The sequence below is a fragment of the Mirounga angustirostris genome, unplaced genomic scaffold, assembly GCF_029215605.1.
Source record: "Mirounga angustirostris isolate CCGP_5_RB_7025 unplaced genomic scaffold, mMirAng1.0.hap1 SCAF_16, whole genome shotgun sequence".
NCBI classification, from domain to species: Eukaryota; Metazoa; Chordata; class Mammalia; order Carnivora; family Phocidae; genus Mirounga; species Mirounga angustirostris.
The window spans coordinates 52732201-52755716 of NW_026991724.1; the positions used below are offsets into that span (position 1 = coordinate 52732201).

The following is a 23516-nucleotide window of genomic DNA, read 5'->3' on the forward strand; positions in this document are numbered from 1 at the left end:
AGGGACCCAGCAGCCTGTTTCCAGCTTTCATGACTTTGAGGGGCCCAGGAATCCAGTTCCCTCTCCCCCAAATAGTTAACTCTCCTTTACGCAGGCATAGGAACTTAGGACTCTGGGCCCCAAACACTCGACCCCCATTGACCCCCCGATCTCCAGCACCCGCCTGCCTGGGATCCTGGCAACTCCTCTCCTGGTGCCTGCAAAGGCTTTTCACAGTCACGCCTCAGTACCTTGCCTCTCTGGCCAATTTCTAAACATATCTAACCCTCTCTTTAGCTGGGGACCTAATCTCTGGGTCTCTGGGAAATAAGCAGGCAAAGAAAGAGGGCTGGGGGGGGGGGATTCCCACTGGGGCCTGCCCTAATCCCCTCCCTCCTGGCCCCCCACACTCCACTTCCAACAAAGCAATGACCCTTGGCCTCCACGGCAGCCAGGCAACCCTGCTCCAGGGTTCTGAACCGGAAGGGCATGCAAGGTGTTCCTTAAAGGGACCCAAGAGAGCCGGCATCACTGGGTCGCTCTGCTCTCTCTCTCTCTCTCTCTCTAGTGTATATATTAGATATATATGGCTTATATGTTAGATATATTAGATATATATAATATATTATATATTAGAAACTTATAAGATGACCTGTGCCAACTGCTACCGATCTGTAACTTGCTACCACTTCTTGTGGAAAAATAAATGGGGAAAACTACAACTGCCAGGAGGCGAAGGCAGGGGCCTCTTCGCCCGCGGAAGTGGCCTCATTTTCCCCCTGCCTGCAGGGAACTGTAGTTCTCTTCGAAAGCCTGCGCTTTCCTTTCGCCTAAAAGGCAGGAAATGAGGCGTCAAGAGGTAGAGCTTCCGAGAAAGGAGGCGAGGCTTTCGAGAACAGACGAGCGACTTCGGTAAGGGGCGGGCCGCTAGACAGGGACCCAGGGGCCTGGAGCCAGTGCGGACCAATCAGGCTTCGGAGGGCGGGTCCTCTGCGGAAAATGGGCGTGGCCTAGGGGGGAACTCACCGGAACGCGCCGGAGGTCCCAGCCCGGGAAAACGCCCTCTGCGGTGAAGGAAAGGTGAGGGGCTTGGGAGGGGGGGGTCCTAGATTGGGTCCTGGGGAGGAGCGGGAGAAGGGGACCCGAGGGCTGGAAAACTGGGTCTCGGGGAGGATGGGCTGGGCACCAGTACTCCTAGATCCTGGCGAAGGAGCAGGCTGGGGGCCTGGATCTTTGGTTCTGGGGAAAAGGGGTTGAGATCCTGGATTCCTGAGTCTGAGCGAAGAGGCTGCTGGGTGCTGGGAGCCAGGACTCCTGGGTCTAAGGAAGGAAGAGCTGGACGTGCGGAATCCTGTGTCCCGGGAAACGAGACGCTTTGAGTCTTCACTCTTAGAAGGGGGGTGCGGGCGGCGCTGGGGCCCAGACTCCTGGGTCCAGGGGAGTGGGCGACTTGGGACAGACATTATCCACCTCTCTCCCCTCCACAGGCCACGCCGCCATGCCTTCCTCTGGGCCCGGCGCAGCCCTCCTCCTCCTGCTGTCACCGCTGCTGCTGCTGCGCGCTGTTCTGGCCGTGCCCCTGGAGCGGGGGGCGCCCAAGCAGGAGAGCCCCGCGACCGAGAGCCCCGTGAGTGGCCCTGCCCTGCTCTCCAGCCAGGTGTTTGCAAGTGGTACTACGATCCCCGCGGATCCCCGTCGCCCCTGGGTGGATACTTCCCCCACGGCCGCGGCTCGGAGTTTGCCTGCCATTCTTTGCAGTCCCGGGGCTTTGACGTGGTGAAAAACTCGGGGCGGGTGTGTGTGTGTGTGTGTGTGTGTGTGCGCGCGCGCGCGTGCGTGCATATTTCTAAGTCCCTGGCTCTGAAGTGTGGGGAAATCAGGTCAGATTTTAAGTGACAAATCTGCATTACCCCCTAGCTTAATCTGTATTCTTTGAAGCGCCCCCCCTCCCCCAAGAAGGAATCCCGAAAAAGAACTACATTTCCCAGTAGCACCTTGGGCAGGTGGTGTTCCTTAACTGGGGTGTTCTGGCTTCATGGAGCTCGTGGGAGTTGAAAATTATGAAGGTAATTCCAACATGTGTTTATCAAATGCTATGAAACCTTTGGTCTTAGGGAATTTGGAACTTTAAAGATCCTCAAGGTTGGGACGCCTGGGTGGCTCAGTCGGTTGAGCGTCTGCCTTCGGCTCAGGTCATGATCCCGGGGTCCTGGGATCGAGTCCCGCATCGGGCTCCCTGCTCGGCGGGGAGTCTGCTTCTCCCTCTGCCTGCCGCTCCCCCTGCTTGTGCTCTCTCTCTCTGACAAATAAATATTAAAAAAAAAAAAAAAAAAAAAAAAAATTATAAAGATCCTCAAGGCCAAGGCCCTGATTTGTGGCCTGAATCCTATAGCTTTCATCAATAATGGGCACGTGACTGTCTCTGGAAGGGATCATTCCGTGCTCCTGTGTGTGGTCCTGACCTTGTGAGTTAGGCCTCTGCTTGGTGAAATCTTTGCAAACACAGAAGGGCACTTCTGAGTCCCCTTTCCCTTCATTCATCCCACACATTTCTTGAGAATGGGCACCAGGGTGATGGTCAGGGAGGAAGGGTCACGAGCTGAAATCTGAAGTGTAAGGAAGAACATCCCAGGCAGGGGCAGCCTGTGGTGGGGAAAGCAGAGTGAGTAGAGAGACATGGAGGTGGCCAATGTGACTGGAGGGGGGTGGGGGAGGCAGGTCTGTGGGGCCTCAATGGGTGCTCTTCAACCTTACTTTATAGATGAGGAAGCTGAGGTGCAAGAGAGTTTAAGTAACTTGCCCAAGGACTGAGGTTTCCAGGTTTAGCAAATAAAAACACAAGACAGTTAAAATTGAATTTCACAGAAGCATGAATAATTTTGAGTATAAGTACACTCCAGCAGTATATTTATACTGTAAGTTATGCATTGTTTATCTGAAATTTAAATTGAACGAGGCATTCTAGCTGTCCCAACAAGGTCACCTAGCTAGTAATTGGCAGATTTGAGATTCCAGCCCATTGGCTAAACAGTCAAAATGTCCACACCTTGGGGCTCCTTGCTGGCTCAGTCGGTAGGGCATGAGACTCTTGATCTTGGGGTTCTGAATTCGAGCCCCACACTGGGTGTAGAGATTACTAAAAAAATAAATAAACTTAAAAAAAAAAAAAGATGTTAACACCTTAGTTCCCAGAACCTGTGACTATCTTACCTTATAGGGAAAAAGAGTATTGGCAGGTGTGATTGAGACAAAGCTCTTGAGATGGAAAAGTTATCCTGTATTATCCAGGTGGGCTCAATGTAATCACAAGTGTTCTCTATAAGAGGGTCAGGAAGGTCAAAGTCAGAGGTGATGTGATGACGTAAGCAGAGGTCACAGTGATGCAGGGTCATGTGCCAAGGAACGCAGGCAGCCTCTAGCCGCTGGAAAAGGCAAGGAAACAGATTCTCCCCTAGAGCTTCCAGAATAAGTTCGGCCCTGTCTACCTGTTCTGGGCTTCTGACCTCCAGAACTCTAAGAGAATACATTTGTGTTGCTCTAAGCCATTTAATCTGTGACCCTCTGTTCCAGAAGCAACAGGAAATTGGTACACCCACAATGGCATGGCTGAGCCATCAGCACCTGGTTATCAGGCTCCTACTGTGTGCTCCCTACATACGGAATGATAGCATTAATAGATGGAACGTCTCCTACGTCCTTAGCATCGGGCGAGGCCCTTTATCTCATGTACTTTTCACCACGGCCCTGAGAAGTAGGGAAATTTATTGCCTATTTTCAAATGGAAGAGGGAGGCCCAGGAAGAAGAGTGCCACCCACCTACCCATGCCAGGTCTGGGTCCAGGAGCCTAGGGATTTTTTTTTTTTAAAGATTTTATTTATTTATATGACAGAGACAGCGAGAACAGGAACACAAGCAGGGGGAGTGGAAGAGGGAGAAGCAGGCTTCCTGCTGAGCAGGGAGCCCAATGCGGGACTCGATCCCAGGACCCCGGGACCATGACCTGAGCGGAAGGCAGACGCTTAACGACTGAGCCACCCAGGCGCCCCAGGAGCCTAGGGATTTTTGTCTGTCTTGTTCACTTGTCCGGTCCCCTAGCACGGCACCTGCATGCGGTAGGAGCTCGGCGATCGCTTGATGAACAACGAATGAGTGTATATTTCGCCGCTTGCCAACAAACCCTCGTGTGTCCACCCTGAGCACCCGCTCTGTGCGCCGCGTTGCGCTGGGTGTCTGTCTCCCTGTGTGATGTTTACTTCGTCTCTACTAACGGCCTGGGAAGAGATGAGTGCCGGGGCCCAGAGGATCGGGCAGTTTGCCTGGGGTTACAGAGCAGATGGGGATCAGAACTGGGGTCACCTGGCTCTAGAGCCTTCGTCCCATGGGGCAGGTCTGCCTCTTGGTCCGAGCAGAGGGTCTCGGGGTCCTTCGGCCGGCGCCCGGGGCGCGGGGCCTGGGGCCTACGTGCAGGGAGGAACCGGAGGGGGTGGGGGCTGGGCTGCTATGTTCACCCCTGTCCCCTCAGGACACAGGCCTGTACTACCACCGGTACCTCCAGGAAGTCATCAACGTGCTGGAGACGGATGGGCATTTCCGCGAGAAGCTGCAGGCTGCCAATGCCGAGGACATCAAGGTGCGGCCGGGCACGCGCCCGGGGGGGGGGGGGGGGGAGGCGGGGTGCGCGCTCGCTCAGAGCACAGAGGTCCCGTAAAGGACAGGCTTCCCTGAAGGGGCCACGTGGCTCCGGGCCTCGCCAGACCGAGGCACGGGAGGCGCTTCTCGGTGCCACGCGGCCGGAAGGGAGGTGAGGAGCGCCCGGTGCGTGTCCGCTCTACCCTTCGGTGCTGTGTGACCGCCCCTCGCCGTGCCTCAGTTTCCCCGTCTGCAAAGCGGGCGCAGTAGCAGAAAATGCATTACAGGGTTCAGGCTAGGTTTCACCCGCGATAGGACGCATCAAGGGCTGAGATGTGCGGGCTCGCGGTCCTTGTACCTGCCGGGTGCATGTGGTTCAACTGAGTCCTGGGCGTAGTGCGTTCTGCTCAGGGGAGAATTCAAGACACAGGAGGTGCGGTTCCGGCTCGCCTCCCCTCTAGCTCACGTAAGGCCTCCAGAGGGGCCGAGATTGTCCTCGTTTTATAAAGGCAGAGGTGGAGACCCTCGTGGCAGGGTTTGTCCTTCCTGTGGGCCCAGTTTCCCCGCAGGGCTGGCTGATGAGGGCTGCCCCCCCATGAGGAGACAGGGCCAACTGACCCCCCTTCCTCCTCCCCGTCCCGCTGCACACAGACCACCCCCTCCCAGGTGCGTGTGGGAATGCCCCATGTGGAGGAGCCTCCTTGAGTCTCTAAACGCCTCGGTCCAGGAGAGGGCCCAGGTGACCCTGCAAACCTCCCAGCATTCCTGGGGCTCTCATCTGTCCCCATCCACCTGGCCCCCAAGGAAGGACCGGCAGAACCAGAGACCACAGAGCCCAGCTCCTCCCGCTGCCCAGCTGGGAAAACCCGAGGGGCATCCCCCCCTCCGCCCTGGCCACCAAGGTCCAAGGTCATACCACTGGGAAGTGACCTTGGAAACAGGGTGGCCAGTTAGGCAGGCAGGGAGAGGAGTGGGATGGTGCCTGGACACAATCCCAGCTCCTCCTCACGTGCTCTGGGCTGAGTGGCTGCACCCTCTGGGCCTCGGTGTCTTTCTCAGAAACTGGGAGGCCTGATGCAACATTTTCTGTGACGTGAGAGGTGGTTGTGTGGGTGGGCAAACATCTCACTTCGTGTGCTCGCTCGGGCACATCGTAAGGCTGCGGTGGATGTCAGTGTTCATCCTTGGGCGGGGGCGGGGGGGGGGGGGTTGTGCAGTAAGATCTGCTCCAGTTCTGAGGTCCAGAGCAGGAAAAGGATGTGAGGAGACACGATACCAACCCGGTATCCTCACTGTCCGAGGGACATCGGGCAAGTGGTTTCTCCTGCTGGGCCTCAGTCTATCCATCTGTAAAATGGGGCTGTGGGCAGGATTAGAGGACAGACCCGGGGAGTCCAGCACAGGGCTTGGCCCAGAGTAGATGCTTGACTGGTTGGGGTGAATAGGACTGTCACTCTGGTCACCATGTCCCGTTGCCTCTCAAGGGCCACGGGCCCTGCGGGCTGGGGAACCCCGATGTGAGTCTTAAGTGACCGAAAAAGCAGCCTGAGCAACGACAGATAGCAGAGGGCGCTGGGGGAGGCCCCAGGAGGGCACAGTCCAGTGTGAGAAGTGAGAGAGGACTTCTAGAGCAAGGATGCCCTTTGCCCAAGTGAGGTTTGAAGTCTGAGTGGGGATGTCCATGGTGTAGAAGTTGTTGCAGTGTGTGGGGGGGTGAAGGCATGGCACTTCAGAAAGCGGGAACTGTGTGTACAAAGCATTCTTGTACCTTCTGCTGTCTGCCTGGGGTTCCTGATCACTGACACAAAGACGGGTGATGGGGCTGGAGAGGTGGGTGTGTGTGGGGTCTTTTTTTTTTTTAATATTTTATTTATTTGAGAGAGACACAGCGAGAGAGGGAACACGAGCAGGGGGAGTGGGAGAGGGAGAAGCAGGCTTCCCGCAGAGCAGGGAGCCTGATGCGGGGCTCGATCCCAGGACCCTGAGATCATGACCTGAGCCAAAGGCAGACGCTTAACGACTGAGCCACCCAGGCACCCTGTGTGTGGGGTCTTGAGTGCTGGGCACAGGGATTTTGTCCTGGGGGCCCTGGGGAGCCATGGGGGCTGTGAGCAGGAGAGGGGTGGGGTTAGCTCTGAACAGACAGAATCTGAAGTGACAGGAGGGGCAGCTCACGGAAGGCACCCCAGGGAGGGGAGCAGGGAGTTGCTGGGAGGTTCTTTCCAAGGGAGATGCCGTGGGCTTTGAGTGTCAAAGGGCAATGAGGATCTGCTTAGGCTTGGAAAGGGGTGGCAGGAGAGACTCCTAGGCAGAGGGACCAACCAGCATGTGCAAAGGCCAGGAGGGGGGAAGAGCCTTGAGCATGGGGGCCGATGTCCAGTTGGTGTTGCTGGAACCGAGTGTGATTTGATGGATGGCAGGGCACGGGGCTACCAAGGTGGGCAGGGCCTCAAACGCTGGGCTGAAGGGCTGGTTTTGTCTCAGAGGCTGGAGGAGCAGGTGGGGCAAGGGTCTGTAAGCTTTCCAGGCTTCACAAAGCTGGTAGTAGTTTCCAGAGAGGGCAGAGAAAGGTCGAGGCTGCCCCGTGCACCCCTTCCCAGGCCCCCAGCCTGACCAGTGTCCCCTCTCCATTTGGGCAGAGTGGAAAGCTCAGCCGGGAGCTGGACTTCGTCAGCCACCATGTCCGCACCAAGCTGGACGAGCTCAAGCGGCAGGAGGTGTCCCGGCTGCGGATGCTGCTCAAGGCCAAGATGGATGCGGAACAGGAGCCCAGTAAGCAGGGGTGGGTGGAGCTGGTGGGGTGGGATGGCCTCCCTCCTGGGGACTCACTACCCCCACCATAAGATGTGCATAGGAGATTGATCGAGTTTTCTTTCTAGAACAATCTACCACTAACATGACTGTGGTTGGTAGGCTGTTTTTTGTTTCTCTGTTTTGTTTTCATTTATTTTTTTTATTTTTTTTATTTTTAAAAACCACGGTCATTTAAAATGTTGCTGCAACTTCAAACTTCCAGGAAAGTTGCAAGAATAGTACAAAATGCTTCACCCAGATGGGCCATTTCACCATTTGCGAGTTCATTGTAGGCTGTACCTCTTTTCACCAATTCAGTGAGTTTCCTCAGAAGGAGGGCGTTCTCCTGCCTAATTACCACGCAGTGATCAAAGTCAGGAAACTGCAAAGGGTACTCGGTATTTTTCGTTGCTTTGTTATTCTCTGTCTCCCCCGCTGGGATGATTCTGATTTGCTGACATTTATACCTGAGACTATATATATATATATATTTTTTTTTAAATATTTTATTTATTTATTTATTTGGGAGAGAGAGAGAGAGAGAAATAGCATGAGAGGGGAGAGGGTCAGAGGGAGAAGCAGGCTCCCCGCTGAGCCGGGAGCCCGATGTGGGACTCGATCCCAGGACTCTGGGACCATGACCTGAGCCGAAGGCAGTCGCTTAACCAACTGAGCCACCCAGGCACCCCTGAGACTATATTTTATAAGTCTAATTATTTGGCTGGAAAAAAGAACAAAATGCACCTGAAAGAGAGAGGCAGGTTTAGATTCCAAGATCCCACCCTATTTCTGACATTCCTAGATAGGGTTTGTCGGAGTGTGTCTGGACCACGCTCTTTATTTTAAATAGCTTAATTGAAATAAAATTCATATGCCATATAATTTACCCATGCAACGGGTACAACTCAGTGTTTTTTTAGTATATGCACAGGTGTGTACAACCATGACCAGAGTTGATTCTGGAACATTTGAATCACCCCAAAAAGAGACCCCAAACTCTTTAGCTCTCATCCCCCTATCCCCCCTACCTAGCCCCTGCAACCAGTGACCTACTTCCTGCCTCTCTGGATTTGCCTATTCCTGGGCATTTCATATAAATGGAATCCTATCATCTGTGACCTTTTGTGTCTGGCTCCTTTCACTTCGAATAATGTTTTTAAGGTTCATCCGAAATGTAGCATGTGTCAGCAACTTCATTCTTTTTTAGGGCCAAGTAATATTCCATTGTATGGATATACCAGAATGGGTTTATCTATTCATCAGTTGATGGATATCTGGATTGTTTGCACCCTTGGTATTATATATATTTTTTACCTTAAAAAAATTTTTTTTGGGGGCGCCTGGGTGGCTCAGTCGTTAAGCATCTGCCTTCGGCTCAGGTCATGATCCCGGGGTCCTGGGATCGAGCCCCGCATCAGGTTTCCTGCTCGGCAGGAGGCCTGCTTCTCCCTCTCCCACTCCCCCTGCTTGTGTTCCCTCTCTTGCTGTGTCTCTCTCTGTCAAATAAATAAATAAAATCTTTAAAAAACAAAAAAAACAAACAAAAAAACAGCACACACTGATTCCCTTACAGTTGGGAGATGAGAATCTGAAACCAGTTTCACCGGGCGAAAATCAGAGTGTCAGTGGGGCTGTGTTCCTTCCAGAGGCTCTAGGGGACAGCCTGTTGCCTTGTCTTTTCTGGCTGCTAGAGTGACATTCCTTGGCAGGTGGCGTCTTCCTCCATCCTCAAAGCTAGCGCGTAGCCTCTGTGTTCAGGGGTCACGTGGCCTTCTGTAGTTGGGTCTCCCTCTGCCTCCCTCTTTTGTTTTAAGATTTATTTATTTGAGGGGCCCCTGGGTGGCTCAGTTGGTTAAGCGACTGCCTTCGGCTCAGGTCATGATCCTGGAGTCCCGGGATCGAGTCCCACATCGGGCTCCCTGCTCAGCGGGGGGTCTGCTTCCCCCTCTGCCCTCTTCCCTCTCGTGCTCTCTGTCTCTCATTCTCTCTCTCTCTCTCAAATAAATAAATAAAATCTTAAAAAAAAAGATTTATTTATTTGAGAGAGAGCACGCATGCGTGCTTAAGAGCATGAATGGTGGGAGGGGCAGAGGAAGAGAGGAAGCCGACTCTGTGCTGAGCGTGGACCCCAATGCTGGGTTCCATCTCACGACCCTGAGGCCATGACCTGAGCCGAAATCAAGAGTCGGATGCTTAACCCACTGAGCCACCAGTTAGTTGCCCCTGCCTCGCTCTTAGAGGAACCCTTATGATTAGGTTGGATCTCCTGGGTAATCTGGGATCATCTCCCCATCTCAAGATTCTTAATTTAATCACATCTGTAAAAGTCCCTTTTGCCACCTGAAGTCTCCTAGTCATAGGTTCCAGGGTTTAGGTCGTGGGCATCTTGGGGGCTGTGATGCAGCCCACCACAGCACCCAGTCCACGTCCTGTCCCTCCTCTGCTTAGAACCCACTGTGGCTCCCCAGTGCTCAACAGGCTCAAAGTCCACAGTCCTCACTGCTGCTCTGCCCGCCCAGCCCCTCCCTTCACAGGCGCCCTCTCCCCACCCTCTCCTGTCAGCATTTTTAGTAATGCTGGTGTGCAACCCGTCTCTGTCGCCTCTGGGCCTTGGCCCAGGAGCTTCCCTCTGCCTGGGACATTCTCGGCGGTCTTTGTGTGGCTGGCTGGGCTTCTGTCTCAGCTCCTACCCTGACTGGGCTGCACGAAGGAGGCTCCGTTCGTTTCAGTCCTTGGGGTCGTGTGTGTTCGTCCTCTGTCTCTCTGCTCGGTGCTGGGGGCTCGGGGAGCAGATGCTGAGGCTGTCTGGGTTCTGTTGCAACCCCAGCGCCAGGCACCGAGTCTGGCCTGTGGCATATAAATAATGCACCATGAAATTTGATCTGTGTCTGTGTCCTGAGTGCCTGTCCCTCCTCTGGGCTCAGCCCGGCCAGAGCTGCCTCCGTGGTAACACAAGGCTCCGGGATCCCAGCCTCCCTGTGTGTGTGTCTCTCCCCCTCCCCAGACTGGGAGCCACTGGAGGGCCGGCCTGGGTCTGAGTCACATGGTTGGGGGGGCAGGAGGCCTTGGGAGATGTGCGTTCAGTGGATGCCTGGCTGTTGAGGGTGTGCTCTCTCCCTTCCTTCCTGAAAACCCTACCCCTTCCTTACTGCTTGGGAACTCCCGGGCACGGAGGGTGCCGCGTGAGCAGGGGCCTGTTTGATGACAGTCTCGTACAAGGAGGTTGCATGACTTTGCAACAAAGTACCATAGACGGGCTGGTTTTAGCAACAGAGGTTTATTTTCTCACAGCCCTGGAGGCCGGAAGTCCAAGATCAAGTTGTGGCAGGATCAGTTCCTTCTGATGGGGATCGGTTCTGGGTCTCTCTCTTGGGCTCGGAGAGGGCCAGCTTCCACCTTTTGTCTTCTCCCAGGGTGTCCAAATTTTTTTCCCTTTTAGAGGGGAACCAGTGCTATCTGATTTGGGTCCACCCTGTGACCTCATTTTAACTTGATCAGCTCTGGGAAGACCCTCTCTGCCAATTAGGTCACATTCTGAAGTGCTGGGGGTTAGGACTCCAACAGATGGATTTTAGGGCACATAATTCAACCCCTAACAGGGCTTGAGTTTATGTGCTCTGGAGCCCAACGACTAGTTCTGATACTCCCTCTGCCAATTCCTAGATAGTGGTGACCTAGACAAGTCCCTTACCCTCTTCATAGAACCTATGTCGTAAGATTTTTGTGAAAAATAAAGCATTAGGGATGCTTGGGTGGCTCAGTTGGTTAAGCGTCTGCCTTCGGCTCAGGTCATGATCCTGGGGTCCTGGGATGAAGCCCCGCATCAGGCTCTCTGCTCCACGGGAAGCCTGCTTCTCCCTCTCCCACTCCCCCTGCTTGTGTTCCCTCTCTGGCTGTGTCTCTCTGTCAAATAAGTAAATAAAATCTTTAAAAAAATACATTAATATATTTAATGTGTTCAAAGCAGAGCCTGGCATATAGCAAGTGCTCAATACATGTTAATAATTATTATGGTTATTGTTGTTTTAAGCATCAGAGTGAGTTGTGGCATCACCTCCTCCAGGAAGCCCTCCAGGATTGCCCCCAGGCTCATTCAGGCCATCCTGTAGGCTTTCCCAGTGCCCCCTGTGGCCTCCTCTAGAGCACATCTAGCCCAGGATAGGGATTTTGAAAGAAAGAACATTCCATGAGTTTTTTTTGTTTGTTTGTTTTTGTTTTTGTTTTAATACTTCTCCCTCATCCAGATGTACAGTTGGATCACCTGAGCCTCCTGAAGCAGTTTGAACACCTGGACCCTCAGAATCAGCACACCTTTGAGGCCCGGGACCTGGAGCTGCTGATCCAGACGGTAGTGAGGGGTCAGGGGAGGGGGGCTACAGGCAGTGGACTGAAGGAGGCTTTATGGGAGGGGAGAAGGGAACGGAGCCCAGGACATGCACCCGATCATCCTGGTGTTCTCTGAGGTCGGTGGCGCAGAGGCCCAGGCGGTGCCCGGAAGCCCTCCCCAGGTTCTCTCTGGGAGGTGTAGGCAGAACGGGCTGGGCTCCCTTCAGACCTGGTTTCGAATCCATCCTCTGTTTTGTCCTTCCCATATGACTTGGGTGGGGACGGGGCCGGGGGCGGGGCACTGTCCCCTCTCTGTCCTCGTGGGAGGCAGAATCACCCCCCCCACAAAGATGTCACACCCACACATCCTAATCAGCAGAACTTGTGACACATGACCTCCCACGGTGAAAGAGATTTCGCAGATGTGATTAAGTTGAGGGTCCTGAGCTGCTGAGATGAGCCTGGGTTATCCGTCGGGCCCTGCATGTCCTCCCGGCAGGAGGTGTGACTACCTTAGGTGGGAGGCGGCAGTGTGAAACAAGGTGCTCTGTCGCTGGCTTCCCAGATGGAGGAAGGGGCCCCCGGCGCGGGATGCAGCTCTAGAACCCGGAAGAGGCAAAGAAAAGGATTGTCCCCGAGTCTGTAGAGGGAGCATAGCTTGGCCTCCACTGTAATTTGAGCTCCGTGAAACTAATTTCACATCTCTGGCCTCCATACTGTAAGATGATAAATGTGTATTGGTTTTTTTTTTTCTTTTCTTTTCTTTTAAGTAGGCGCCACACCCAATGTGGGGCTTGAACTCACAACCTTGAGATCAAGAGTCATGTGCCTGACAGACTAAGCCACCCAGGAGCCCCTGAATGTGTGTTGTTTTAAGCTACCAAATGTATGATCATTAGTTATAGCAGCCGTAGGAGCTAAGAGTCCTTATCTGAGAAGTGGGACCTCCAGCCCAGCCTCATGGGGAAGGCCAGGAGCGGTGGGGCTGGGGAGTGCAAGGGGATGCCCCCCAGACCTGCCCCTGCCTCTTCTCCCCTGCTCACTTTTCTCCCACGGGTCCCCAGCACCTCCTGGACAGAGCCCGACCGCCTGGCCTGAGCCCCGCTCTTCTGGCCTACTGGAGCTCCATCTAGTGGCCACGAAGATAATAGCAGACAATCGAGTCTGTTCCTGGCATTGGACTCCGTCCCCGAGGGGTGGTTTTGCCACTCATTTCCAGAACATTCCAGAAACTGTCCGCTTTTCTCCAGCCCCACTGTCCTTCTCCTAGTTTCAACTCCCATCATCTCTCATAGCCGCTTCGTCACTGGGCTCCCCACTTCTGCCTTCTAAGCTCGCGGGCAGGGCTTCTCAACTCAGCACTCTTGATGTTTGGGGCTGGATAATTCTTTTTTTTTTTTTTTTTTTAAGATTTTTATGTATTTCGCAGAGAGAGACACAGTGAGAGAGGGAGCAGAAGCAGGGGGAGTGGGAGAGGGAGAAGCAGGCTTCCCGCTGAGCAGGGAGCCTGATGCGGGACTCGATCCCAGGACCCTGAGATCATGACCTAAGCCGAAGGCAGACGCTTAACCGACTGAGCCACCCAGGCGCCCCAACACTTTTATTTTTTTAAAAGATTTTATTTATTTATTTGACAGAGAGAGACACAGCGAGAGAGGGAACACAAGCAGAGGGAGAGGGAGAGGGAGAAGCAGGCTCCCCGCTGAGCAGGGAGCCCGACGCGGGGCTCGATCCCAGGACCCTGGGAACATGACCCGAGCCGAAGGCAGACGCCTAACGACTGAGCCACCCAGGCGCCCCGGGCTGGATAATTCTTTGTTGTGGGGGATGTCTGTGCGTTGTGTGACGTTTAGCCGCATCCCTGCTCTCTACCCGCTTGATGCCTGTAGACCTACCCTCATTGTGACAACCAAAAATGTCCTCACACTTTGACAGTGTGTCTCCTGCAGACCAGTCACCCCGGGTTGAGAACCCGTTCCCCACACAACAGCTGTGTCCGTTTCCTATGCTGCCCTGTAACAAATTACCACAAACTCAGTGGCTTCAAACGCCTTGAAATCATCGTACGGTGTAGACCAGAAGCCAAGAAGGGTCTTGCTGGGGGTGGCAGTTTGCTCTGGCTGCCGCAGCTTACCACGGACTCAGTGACTTAACGCAACCGAAACCGTGGGGCGCCTGGCGGGCTCAGTCAGTAGAATGCGTGACTCTTAATCTCGGGGTGGTGAGTTCGAGCCCCATGTTGGGCGTAGAGGTTACTTAAAAAATAAAAATATTTTAGGGCGCCTGGGTGGCTCAGTTGGTTAAGCGACTGCCTTCGGCTCAGGTCATGATCCTGGAGTCCCTGGATCGAGTCCCGCATCGGGCTCCCTGCTCGGCGGGGAGTCTGCTTCTCCCTCTGACCCTAACCCCTCTCATGTGCTCTCTCTCATTCTCGCTCTCTCAAATGAATAAATAAATCTTAAAAAAAAAAATAAAAATAAAAATAAATAAAAATATTTTAAAATTAAAAAAAATAAAAATAACGTATGACGACTAACATAACATAATAAAATAAAATTTAAAATAAAATAAAAATAAAAACAGAAATGTATTCTCTCACGGTTCTGGAGGCCAGAAGTCCAAAATCAGTATCCCTGAGCCAAAACCAAGGCTTTGGCAGAGCTGTACTCTCGTTAGAAGCTTTAGGAAAAAACCCACTTCTTGCCTCTTCCGGCCTCTGGAGGCTGCCAGCAATTCTGCATCTTGTAGACCCATCACTCCAGCCTCTGCCTCCATGGTGTTCTCCCTGTGCCTCTCTGTATTGTCTCTGTAGCTCTCTTATAAAGGCACCACTCACTTGGATTTAGGGCCTACTTGAATCTGATAGGACCTCATTGTAACTAAGGAAATCTACAAAGATCCTATTTCCAAATAAGTTCACATTTCAGCATTCTGGGTGGACATGAATTTTGGGGGGATACTCTTCAACTCAGTGTCGTATTGCTATCTCCAATTTACAGAGGAGGAAACTGGGGCACAGAGAGGCTAAGTAATTTGCCCAAGATCACACAGCCTAGTGGGATTTGTTCACACAGCAGGGCCTGGATTTGAACCCTGGGCAAAGTAATCAGAGACCTAGACTTCTTTATCACCTAGCTGTACTGCTTTCCCTATTAAGTCCACCTTGCGTGTTGTTCCTTATTGCTTATTTCTCCAGATCTTTACTTTATTTTATTTTTAAGTAATCTCTATACCCAATGTGGGGCTTGAACTCACAACCCTGAGATCAAGAGTTGCATGCTCCACCCACTGAGCCAGCCAGGCGCCCCTATTCCTCCAAGATCTTGAGATTGTGGAGGACTTGAAAGAGGTGGGTTAATGTTCTTACCCTAAGGGGTGCTTGGCCGGCTCAGTCAGAAGACCCTGGGGCCCTTGATCTCAGAGGGTCATGAGTTCGAGCCCCATGTTGGGTGTAGAGATTACTTAAATAAATAAACTTTTAAAGAAAGTTGTTACTGTGTGTAACCGTTCTAATCTCTTGAACAAATAGACAGAGGAGGCTGTGTTATGGGGCAAGAGTGGGTCATAGAGGTCAAGAAGTGAGCTCAGGACATGGAAGCCAGGACTGGGTAGAGGTTGGGGTGGCCCTTGACCGTGTTCAAGGCGGAAGGCCTGGAATTTGGAGGTTGAAATTAGGGCCTGGGTGTGGCAGTGAGACGAGAAGGACCATCTGCCTTTCCCCAGGCCACCCGGGACCTTGCCCAGTATGACGCGGCCCATCATGAAGAGTTCAAACGCTACGAGATGCTCAAGGAACATGAGAGACGCCGTTACCTAGAGTCACTGGGAGAGGAGCAGCGAAAGGAGGCAGAGAGGAAGCTGGAAGAACAACAGCGCCGGCACCGAGAGCATCCCAAAGTCAATGTACCTGTAAGAAGCCCCCCCCCGCCCCGCAAAGAGGCTACCCCCCACTGGTGTCCAACTCTCCAAGCACCACAAGATGAGAAAGTAGCTAAAGAACTATAATTCCCAACAGACCCTGAGGCCAAAAGCCCCTTTAAATATGCTCAGCCACCCCAGGGGCTGCTGGGAGTTATAGTTTTTCTGGCTTGAGGGAAATGACATTTGAGGGATGGGGGGACTCAGACTTCTTGCTCATGAGCCCCTGGCTCTCCCCTCCACAGGGCAGCCAAGCCCAGTTGAAGGAGGTGTGGGAGGAGCTGGATGGATTGGACCCCAACAGGTTTAACCCCAAGACCTTCTTCATACTGCATGGTAAGGTGGGGAGGAGCCCCAAGACCCAGGCTGAACCCGGAGGCTCTGACCTTTCTGGGGCCTGAATACTAGGAAGAGATGTCCCCATCACAGTGGGGCTTAGCAGGCCTAAGAGAACTGAGCCTGTCCCTCCTGTTGGTCTGGAAGGCTACACCCTTCCCCATTGCTAGGGTCTTCCACTGAAGAACTAGGCCTCTTTTCTGGGATACACCAGACTTTTCGGTTCTCAGGACTGGCTGATACCCACTAACTGAGCCATCCAGGCTTGACTAGCCTGGGCTAGTGTCCAGCTCTCCGAGTTGGACAGGCGTCCTGTTGCCAAGGGTGGGCCTGCTCCCAAATAAACAGGCCTCCAGGGACTGAGAAGCTACCTTTTCCATGGTGTTTCAGACACCGCCTTCATTCTCCTGCTCTCTAGAAACTTAACCCAGGGTTGCCAGGCCCCCTCAGATGTGCCTAGGACCCTGCCCCAGAAGCTACAAGCAGTCAGCAGAGCTTACCAGGGCCTGGCTCATTCATTCAGCAAACATCTACGAAGCTCCCTCTAAGACCAAGCTTCATGGCAACTCTGGGTCCTGCTGTGAACAAAACAAAGTTCCCCCCTCTCACATAGCCAGTGATCAGGCAAACCAATAACTCTGTATTTCAGTGGATCTAAAAAAACCTGGGAATGTAAGATATTCTAGAATTTTTACACAAGCTTCCCATTAAATTGACACACCACCGATGACCAGATGTCTTCTGATCTCAGGGATGATAAAATCGCGGGGGAGGGCTTACATCTTACAGTCAAGGAAGTGGATTCTATAATAGCGTCTGGGGCAGTGATAAGAGAAGAGTAACATGGGAAAGCCAACAGCAGGCTTAAGGGCCTAGAGTGTGTCATACCCACCAGCCCCATGTGGCTATTGAGCTCTTGAAACGTACCGAGGAACTGAATTCTTTTTTAGTTTTGAGATGTGAGTTTTTTAAAAATTTGTAACTGTGGTAAAATACACTTAACTTGAACTGTCCCATCTTCAGCCCTTTTTTTTTTTTAAGATTTTATTTATTTATTTGACAGAGAGAGACACAGCGAGAGAGGGAACACAAGCAGGGGGAGCGGGAGAGGGAGAAGCAGGCTTCCCGCCGAGCAGGGAGCCCGATGTGGGGCTTGATCCCAGGACCCTGGGATCATGACCTGAGCCGAAGGCAGACGCTTAACCAACTGAGCCACCCAGGCGCCCTTCAGCCCTTTTTTTTTTTTAAGATTTTATTTATTTATTTGACAGAGAGAGACACAGCAAGAGAGGGAACACAAGCAGGGGGAGTGGGAGAGGGAGAAGCAGGCTCTCTGCCAAGCAGGGAGCCCAATGTGGGGCTCGATCCCAGGACCTTGAGATCCTGACCTGAGCCAAAGGCAGACACTTAATGACTGAGCCACCCAGGCACCCCATCTTCAGTCCTTTTTAAGTGTACAGTTGAGGAATGTTAAGGACACCCACGTTGTTTTGCAACCAACCTCCAGAATTCTTTTCATCGTTTCGAAACGAAAACTCTTCTGTTAATCAATAACTCCCCGCTCCTCCTCCCCCCAGCCCCTGGCCACCTCTATTCTGGGTGCTGTCTCGACGAATTGGATTATTCTAGCTACTTCACATGAATGGAATCATACAGCATTTGTCTGGTTTGTGACTGGCTTATTTCATTTAGCGTAATGTCGAGGAACCCAAGTTTTCGTGGTACTTGGCTGTTATTAATTTCAAATGTTATGCACCCCACGTGACTGGTGGCTCCACTGGACAGTGCAGCTCTAGAGAGGTGACATTTGAACCTAGACTCCAGTGAAGTGAGAGGTTGAGCCTTGCAGATACCTGGGGGAAGCACGTTCTAGGCGGAGGGAACAGCAAACACACAGAGGGGAAGAGTGAACGTGGGTTTCCAAGGTGACGGCAGCCGGATTGCTCAGAGCCTTCCAGCCGGGTTAAGGAATTTGGATTTTATTCTCTCTGGGATGGGGCACCACGAAAGGGTCTTGGGCAGAGGACTGACACCATCTGCCTTAAGGGCTGACCAAACCCAGCTGGCTGCTATGTGGAGGATAGGCTGTACGGCGTGAGGGCCAAAGCCACGGGGAGGCCAGAGATGCTGGTGGCTGCACCATGGGGAGTAGGGAAGAGTGGCTGGATTCTGGATTTATCGTGAAGGTCTAGCTGGTAGGACTCGCAGATGGACTGGATGAGGATTATGAATGAACATAAGGGTCAAGGGTGACTCCAAGATATTTGGCCCGAGCAACCGTATTTGGCAGGGAAGATTGGGAACTGGGTCCATTCGTGTTAAATTGGAGATGTCTGTGAGGCACTTACAGGGCGAGGAGAGTTGGCAGTTGGATATTCAGGTGTGGAGGCAGGTTGTGGATGGCACAGAAAGCCGAGGGACTGAAGGGACCCATTTGAAGAGGTGCTGGCCAGTCACGCTCTTTTTGTAATGATGAAAATGTTCTGTGCCACCCAATATGGCAGCCACCAGCTACGTGTGGCTATTGAATGCTTGACCTGTAACAAGTGGGACTGAGAAACTGGGATTTTTATCTTTTTTTTTTTTTTTAAGATTTTATTTATTTATTTAACAGAGAGAGAGAGACAGTGAGAGAGGGAACACAAGCAGGGGGAGCGGGAGAGGGAGAAGCAGGCTTCCCGCAGAGCAGGGAGCCCGATGTGGGGCTCGATCTCAGGACCCTGAGATCATGACCTGAGCCGAAGGCAGCCGTTTAACCGACTGAGCCACCCAGGCACCCCTGGGATTTTTATCTTAATCGATTTAAATGTAAATGGCCTGTGTGGCTAGCAGCTACCATTTTGGATTTGAGGATTAGATGGCCCGAGCCCTGGGGCCCATCAATAGGTAGCATGCAGGAGGAGGACAGAGCCAATGAAGGAGAATGAGGGGTATCTGGGAGGAGAGAATGATGTTCTGGAAGCCGAAGGCAGAAAGGCAAGTAAAATGCAGGTTAAAAATTAACCATTGGCTGGGCACCTGGGTGGCTTGGTCGATGGAGCATGTGACTCTTTTTTTTTTTTTTTTTTAAGATTTTATTTATTTATTTGAAAGAGAGAATGAGATAGAGAGCATGAGAGGGGGTAGGGTCAGAGAGAGAGGCAGACTCCCCGCCGAGCAGGGAGCCCGACGCGGGACTCAATCCCGGGACTCCAGGATCATGACCTGAGCTGAAGGCAGTCGCTTAACCAACTGAGCCACCCAGGCGCCCGGAGCATGTGACTCTTGATCTCGGGATTGTGAGTCTGAGGCCCACATTCGGTGTAGAGATTGCTTAAAAATAAAATCTTAAAAAAAAAAAAAAAACCATTGGATTTGCAAGGTCAAGGTTCCTGGCCATCTCTGAAGGACCAGCGTGGGTCCTGATCTGAGTGAGCAGAGGAGGAGGGGACAGTGAGTGTGGCCCATGCGGCTGAGAAGCCTGGAGCCTCGGAGCCATACAAGCTGGGTGGCCCAGAGAGGGGTTCCTCTGGCCTGGGGCTCTCTGGGAGGCGGAGGCCTCTGACACCCCTGGCTCCTGGGGAAAGGGGTTGATCCTGTGCCCAGATCACCAGGTGTTAGGGATCAAGTTGTCCTTTGTGACAACCATGCCAAGGATGGTCCTGATGAAGCCCACCTTCATTTACTCCCTTCTTGGGACCCCGGTTGGTAGGGATCGGGCTGTCCTAGCAATGGGCCAATGGGGCACTGAAGCCTGAAGGATATCATTGTATTGTTGGGGACCCAAGGATTCCTGTCCTCTGATAACAGAGCCCACATCAGCCCCCAATTCCTTCTCTAGCAGGTTCCTCAGGGACCTGACCCACCCCGTACTCAGTACCCCCCAAGATACCTTGTTTCCCCCTCAGATATCAACAGTGATGGGGTCCTGGATGAACAGGAGCTGGAGGCCCTCTTCACCAAGGAGGTGAGCGAGCATCTTGGAAGCCGTGGGTGCAGAGGATGTCCACATCCACCATGTGTCCCCTCAGGTCCCCCTGGATGGGAACTCAGGGGAAACTACAACTCCCAGCAGCCCCTGGGACAAAAAGAGGCTACCAGGAGGGGCAGGGTGGCCCCCAGGGACTTCTGGGAGTTTAAGTTGCCTGGTTATGTGTGTAAAGAGGCGGAGTAGCCTAGGAGAGAGGTTGCTCTGGACCCCTCAATATGTCCTGCCTCTCGCTTGACCCTGCTTCAGCTGGAGAAGGTGTATGACCCAAAGAATGAAGAAGATGACATGCGGGAGATGGAGGAGGAGCGGCTTCGCATGAGGGAGCACGTGATGAAGAATGTGAGAAGAGGGGACCGGGATCATGGGGAGGGTCGGGGCAGGGGTGGAGTGAGGCCCAGCTCTGTCGCTTTCCCTGGCTCCCCAGGTGGACACCAACCAGGACCGCCTCGTGACCCTGGAGGAGTTCCTCGCATCCACCCAGAGGAAGGACTTTGGGGACACCGGGGAGGGCTGGGAGGTGAGGCCATGGAGGATTCTTTGAGTCCTGAATACCTCTCTCCCCCAGCCCTAACCCTTCTTTCAGAGTCTCTGGCCACGTCTCTTACTCTCTGGGTCTCTGCCTCCTTCTGTCTCTGGGTTCTGTCTCCGGCTCCCTCTGGGTCTCTGTTCCCCCCTTTCTCTGGGTCTTTATCACCCTCCTCAGCTTCCTCTCAGATTGCTTCTATCCTCACACGCGACCCAGGCCTCCCGGCCTTCCCCAGACCGCCTCTGTTGGCGGAGCCCTCTCCAACGCGGGTGGGCCAAGGCTGACGGCACCCTGCTGAGGGCCCCTGTCCCCGCCTCACAGACCGTGGAGATGCACCCTGCCTACACGGAGGATGAACTAAGGCGTTTTGAGGAGGAACTGGCCGCCCGGGAGGCAGAGCTGAATGCCAAGGCGCAGCGCCTCAGCCAGGAGACCGAGGCCCTGGGGCGCTCTCAGGGCCGCCTGGAGGCCCAGAAGAGAGAGCTGCAGCAGGTGACTGGCCAGGGAGGCTGGGCCCGTCCTCTGAGTCCCTGGTGGCCTTTTTCCTTGTGTGTTCAGAGGCTGGGAAGGCCTGTGGCCGCTGTGTTCATCACTGGTAGAGCCTCAGGTGGTGACCGCCATCTTGAGTAAGGGCAGATGTCCGCGTCCCTGACAGCTCTGTGGCTGCCATGTTGGATAAGGGCAGTGGGGCTCTAAGCAGGCAAGTGGGAGGGGGGAAGGCCAAGGGCAGAGGAGGAGGTTAGACCCAGCAAGGGTTCAGTGACCTGGACCTTTGGAACTCTTGAGCCCAACTCTCAATGAGAGAGAGAGAAAAGCTGAGGCCCATGGGGAAGGGATGGGTTCAGGACCACATCACAAGTTGCCGTGGAGACTCGGCGGCATCCCCTCTTGCCTGTGCAATCTCCCCCGCCCGCTGCAGGCCGTTCTGCAGATGGAGCAAAGGAAACAGCAGCAGCAAGGCCAGAACAGCCCAGCCCCTGGCCCCGAGGGACAGCTGCAGTTTCACCCAGACACAGGTGCTCTGGGCCCCTGGGCACCCCGGTGGGGGGGGGGGGGGGCGGGCACTGGCGGCCGACTCCTGGATCCAAGGGAGGAAGAAGCTGGGATGCCTAGTGCTACCATTTCCTCCCTCCGTTTGCAGACGATGCACCTGTCCCAGCTCCAGCTGGTGACCAGAAGGATGTAGGCCCTTCAGAAAAGAAGGTTCCTGATCAGCCCCCCGAGCTGCCCCAGTCGGACCCCCAACACCTGTGATCCTCCTGGGGACCCCCGCTCACTCTGGGTTCCTACGGAGGCAGCGGGTGGGAGCGGGATGAGGAGTCGACATCAACCTCCTCTGGGGGCCAGCGACTTGTGTGGCCGCCTGGGGGAGGGGAGGACCGGGTGGCCCTTCCCACATTGCTGCCCGAGCCCCGCATCTGCCACCTCAGCTTCCACAGCCTCCCGGTCTGTGGCCCCTTCTTCCCGATCCTCTCCAGCGGGCTGCCTTCTCAAGTCTAGCTGGGCCCTCACTGGGTCACCCTAACTTAGGGAAGGCCTCTCCCTCCCGAGAAGGGTCTGCCTCGTGCCCACCTTCCTAGATGGTTTGACCTCAGCTCCCCAGGTCGCGGCTACTCAGGCATCCTGCGTCCACCCCCACAGCTGCTGGAATTCTGCCTGCTGCCCGGCTTCTGCTGGTTGATGAGGCTTGGGTGGTCCCTCAAGAGGGCCACCGGTGCCTCAAGGGCAGTGTCTTCCCCGTGGCTGGCTGCGAGGGACAACAGAGTCGTCAGTCATCAGCATAGCTGATTAGCGCTGATCCCAGGAACCCAGACTCTCCCTGACTCCTGGCTTCCGGCTGCCTCAGCCTCCGCCCTGACTGCTTGGCTCACAGCCCCAGAAGGGTCCTGGAGCCAACCCTGCCCCAGGATCGGGTTCCAGCCCCTCAGCCTCATGTGGGAGCACCGCCCCCCCCCCCCGCCCCTTCCTGGCCTTCTCACACTCGTCGGCTCCAAGTTCTGCTCTGTACTCCAGTTCCATCCAAATACACCTTCTGGAACAATCCGTGCCTCTGTGTCTTTGTATATACTCTTCCCTCTGAAACCTCATCCCCAATTCCCCTGCTAAAGTCCCCCTCATTCTGTAAAATTCAATTCAAGCATGATATCTGAGAGGCTCCATCCTGGCAATTTTTTGTCCTCTCCTGATAAGTCGGATGGAAAGGTTTAGTAAAGAAAAAAAGTATTATCTCCCAACACAAGACATCCCAAGGTCGGGTGATTCCAGGGAACCACTTTCTCCCATATCCTCCTGCTGTGGTCCCAGAGTGGCTGCAGCTGCTCCAGATGTCACACCTACTGCACCAACAGCTGACGAAGGACATTGGCAGAGGCGACAAATCAGAACCTCCTCCTACCTCTCCGTGCCAGAGCCCATTTACCAACACACCACTGGGCATGGGGTAGGTCTGGTTTGGCACCCACAAAGAGGAGGAAGTGTAAAGGAGGCTCAGACGATAAAAATTATCTGGGGAGGGCGCCTGGGTGGCTCAGTTGGTTAAGCGACTGCCTTCGGCTCAGGTCATGATCCTGGAGTCCCTGGATCGAGTCCCGCATCGGGCTCCCTGCTCGGCGGGGAGTCTGCTTCTCCCTCTGACCCTCCTCCCTCTCGTGCTCTCTGTCTCTCATTCTCTCTGTCTCAAATAAGTAAATAAAATCTTAAAAAAAAAAAAAAGAAAAGAAAAATTATCTGGGGAGACACAAAGCCGGCGGGCACCGAGGGCAGGCGGATCTGCTGGGAGGGGTCCCGCACGGCTCTGGCGGAGCCCAAGCCAGTGGCCCTGAGCCAGCCGGTGGGCCTACTGGAGGACGCCGCAGTGCAGGGAGGGGCCCGAGGCGCGTATTTGGCCCCCGTGGCTGCCGGGGCGGACAGCGACCCCGGGCCAGGCATTGGTAGCCTGTGGCCCAGCGACCCGCGTCTACTTTCAGAGGCCCCCTTGGGCTGCCAGCGAGGCCTCTGGCAGCACGGACTAAGGCATCAGGGGAAGAGTCAAAGTCAAG

General features: G+C 54.0%; 1 protein-coding gene across 3 annotated transcripts; it reads left to right on the forward strand.

Annotated features, from left to right (window-relative positions):
* The first annotated feature begins 824 nt into the window (after positions 1–824).
* NUCB1 (nucleobindin 1) lies at positions 825–22519 on the forward strand. 3 transcript variants are annotated; one of them, XM_045891895.3, is made up of 13 exons: positions 825–1059; positions 1467–1606; positions 4503–4610; positions 7249–7381; positions 11647–11750; positions 15452–15637; positions 15892–15982; positions 19870–19928; positions 20199–20291; positions 20377–20469; positions 20800–20970; positions 21398–21494; positions 21620–22519. In XM_045891895.3, the coding sequence occupies exons 2-13, from the start codon at positions 1478–1480 to the stop codon at positions 21730–21732; spliced, it is 1377 nt and encodes a 458-aa protein (XP_045747851.1). In that variant the 5' UTR covers positions 825–1059; positions 1467–1477; the 3' UTR covers positions 21733–22519. The 3 variants fall into 3 exon arrangements, with proteins under 3 accessions (XP_045747851.1, XP_045747850.1, XP_064436827.1); XM_045891894.2 differs by having other exon boundaries at positions 901–1059; positions 1467–1636; XM_064580757.1 differs by lacking the exon at positions 4503–4610 and having other exon boundaries at positions 901–1059.
* The last annotated feature ends 997 nt before the right edge of the window (positions 22520–23516 follow it).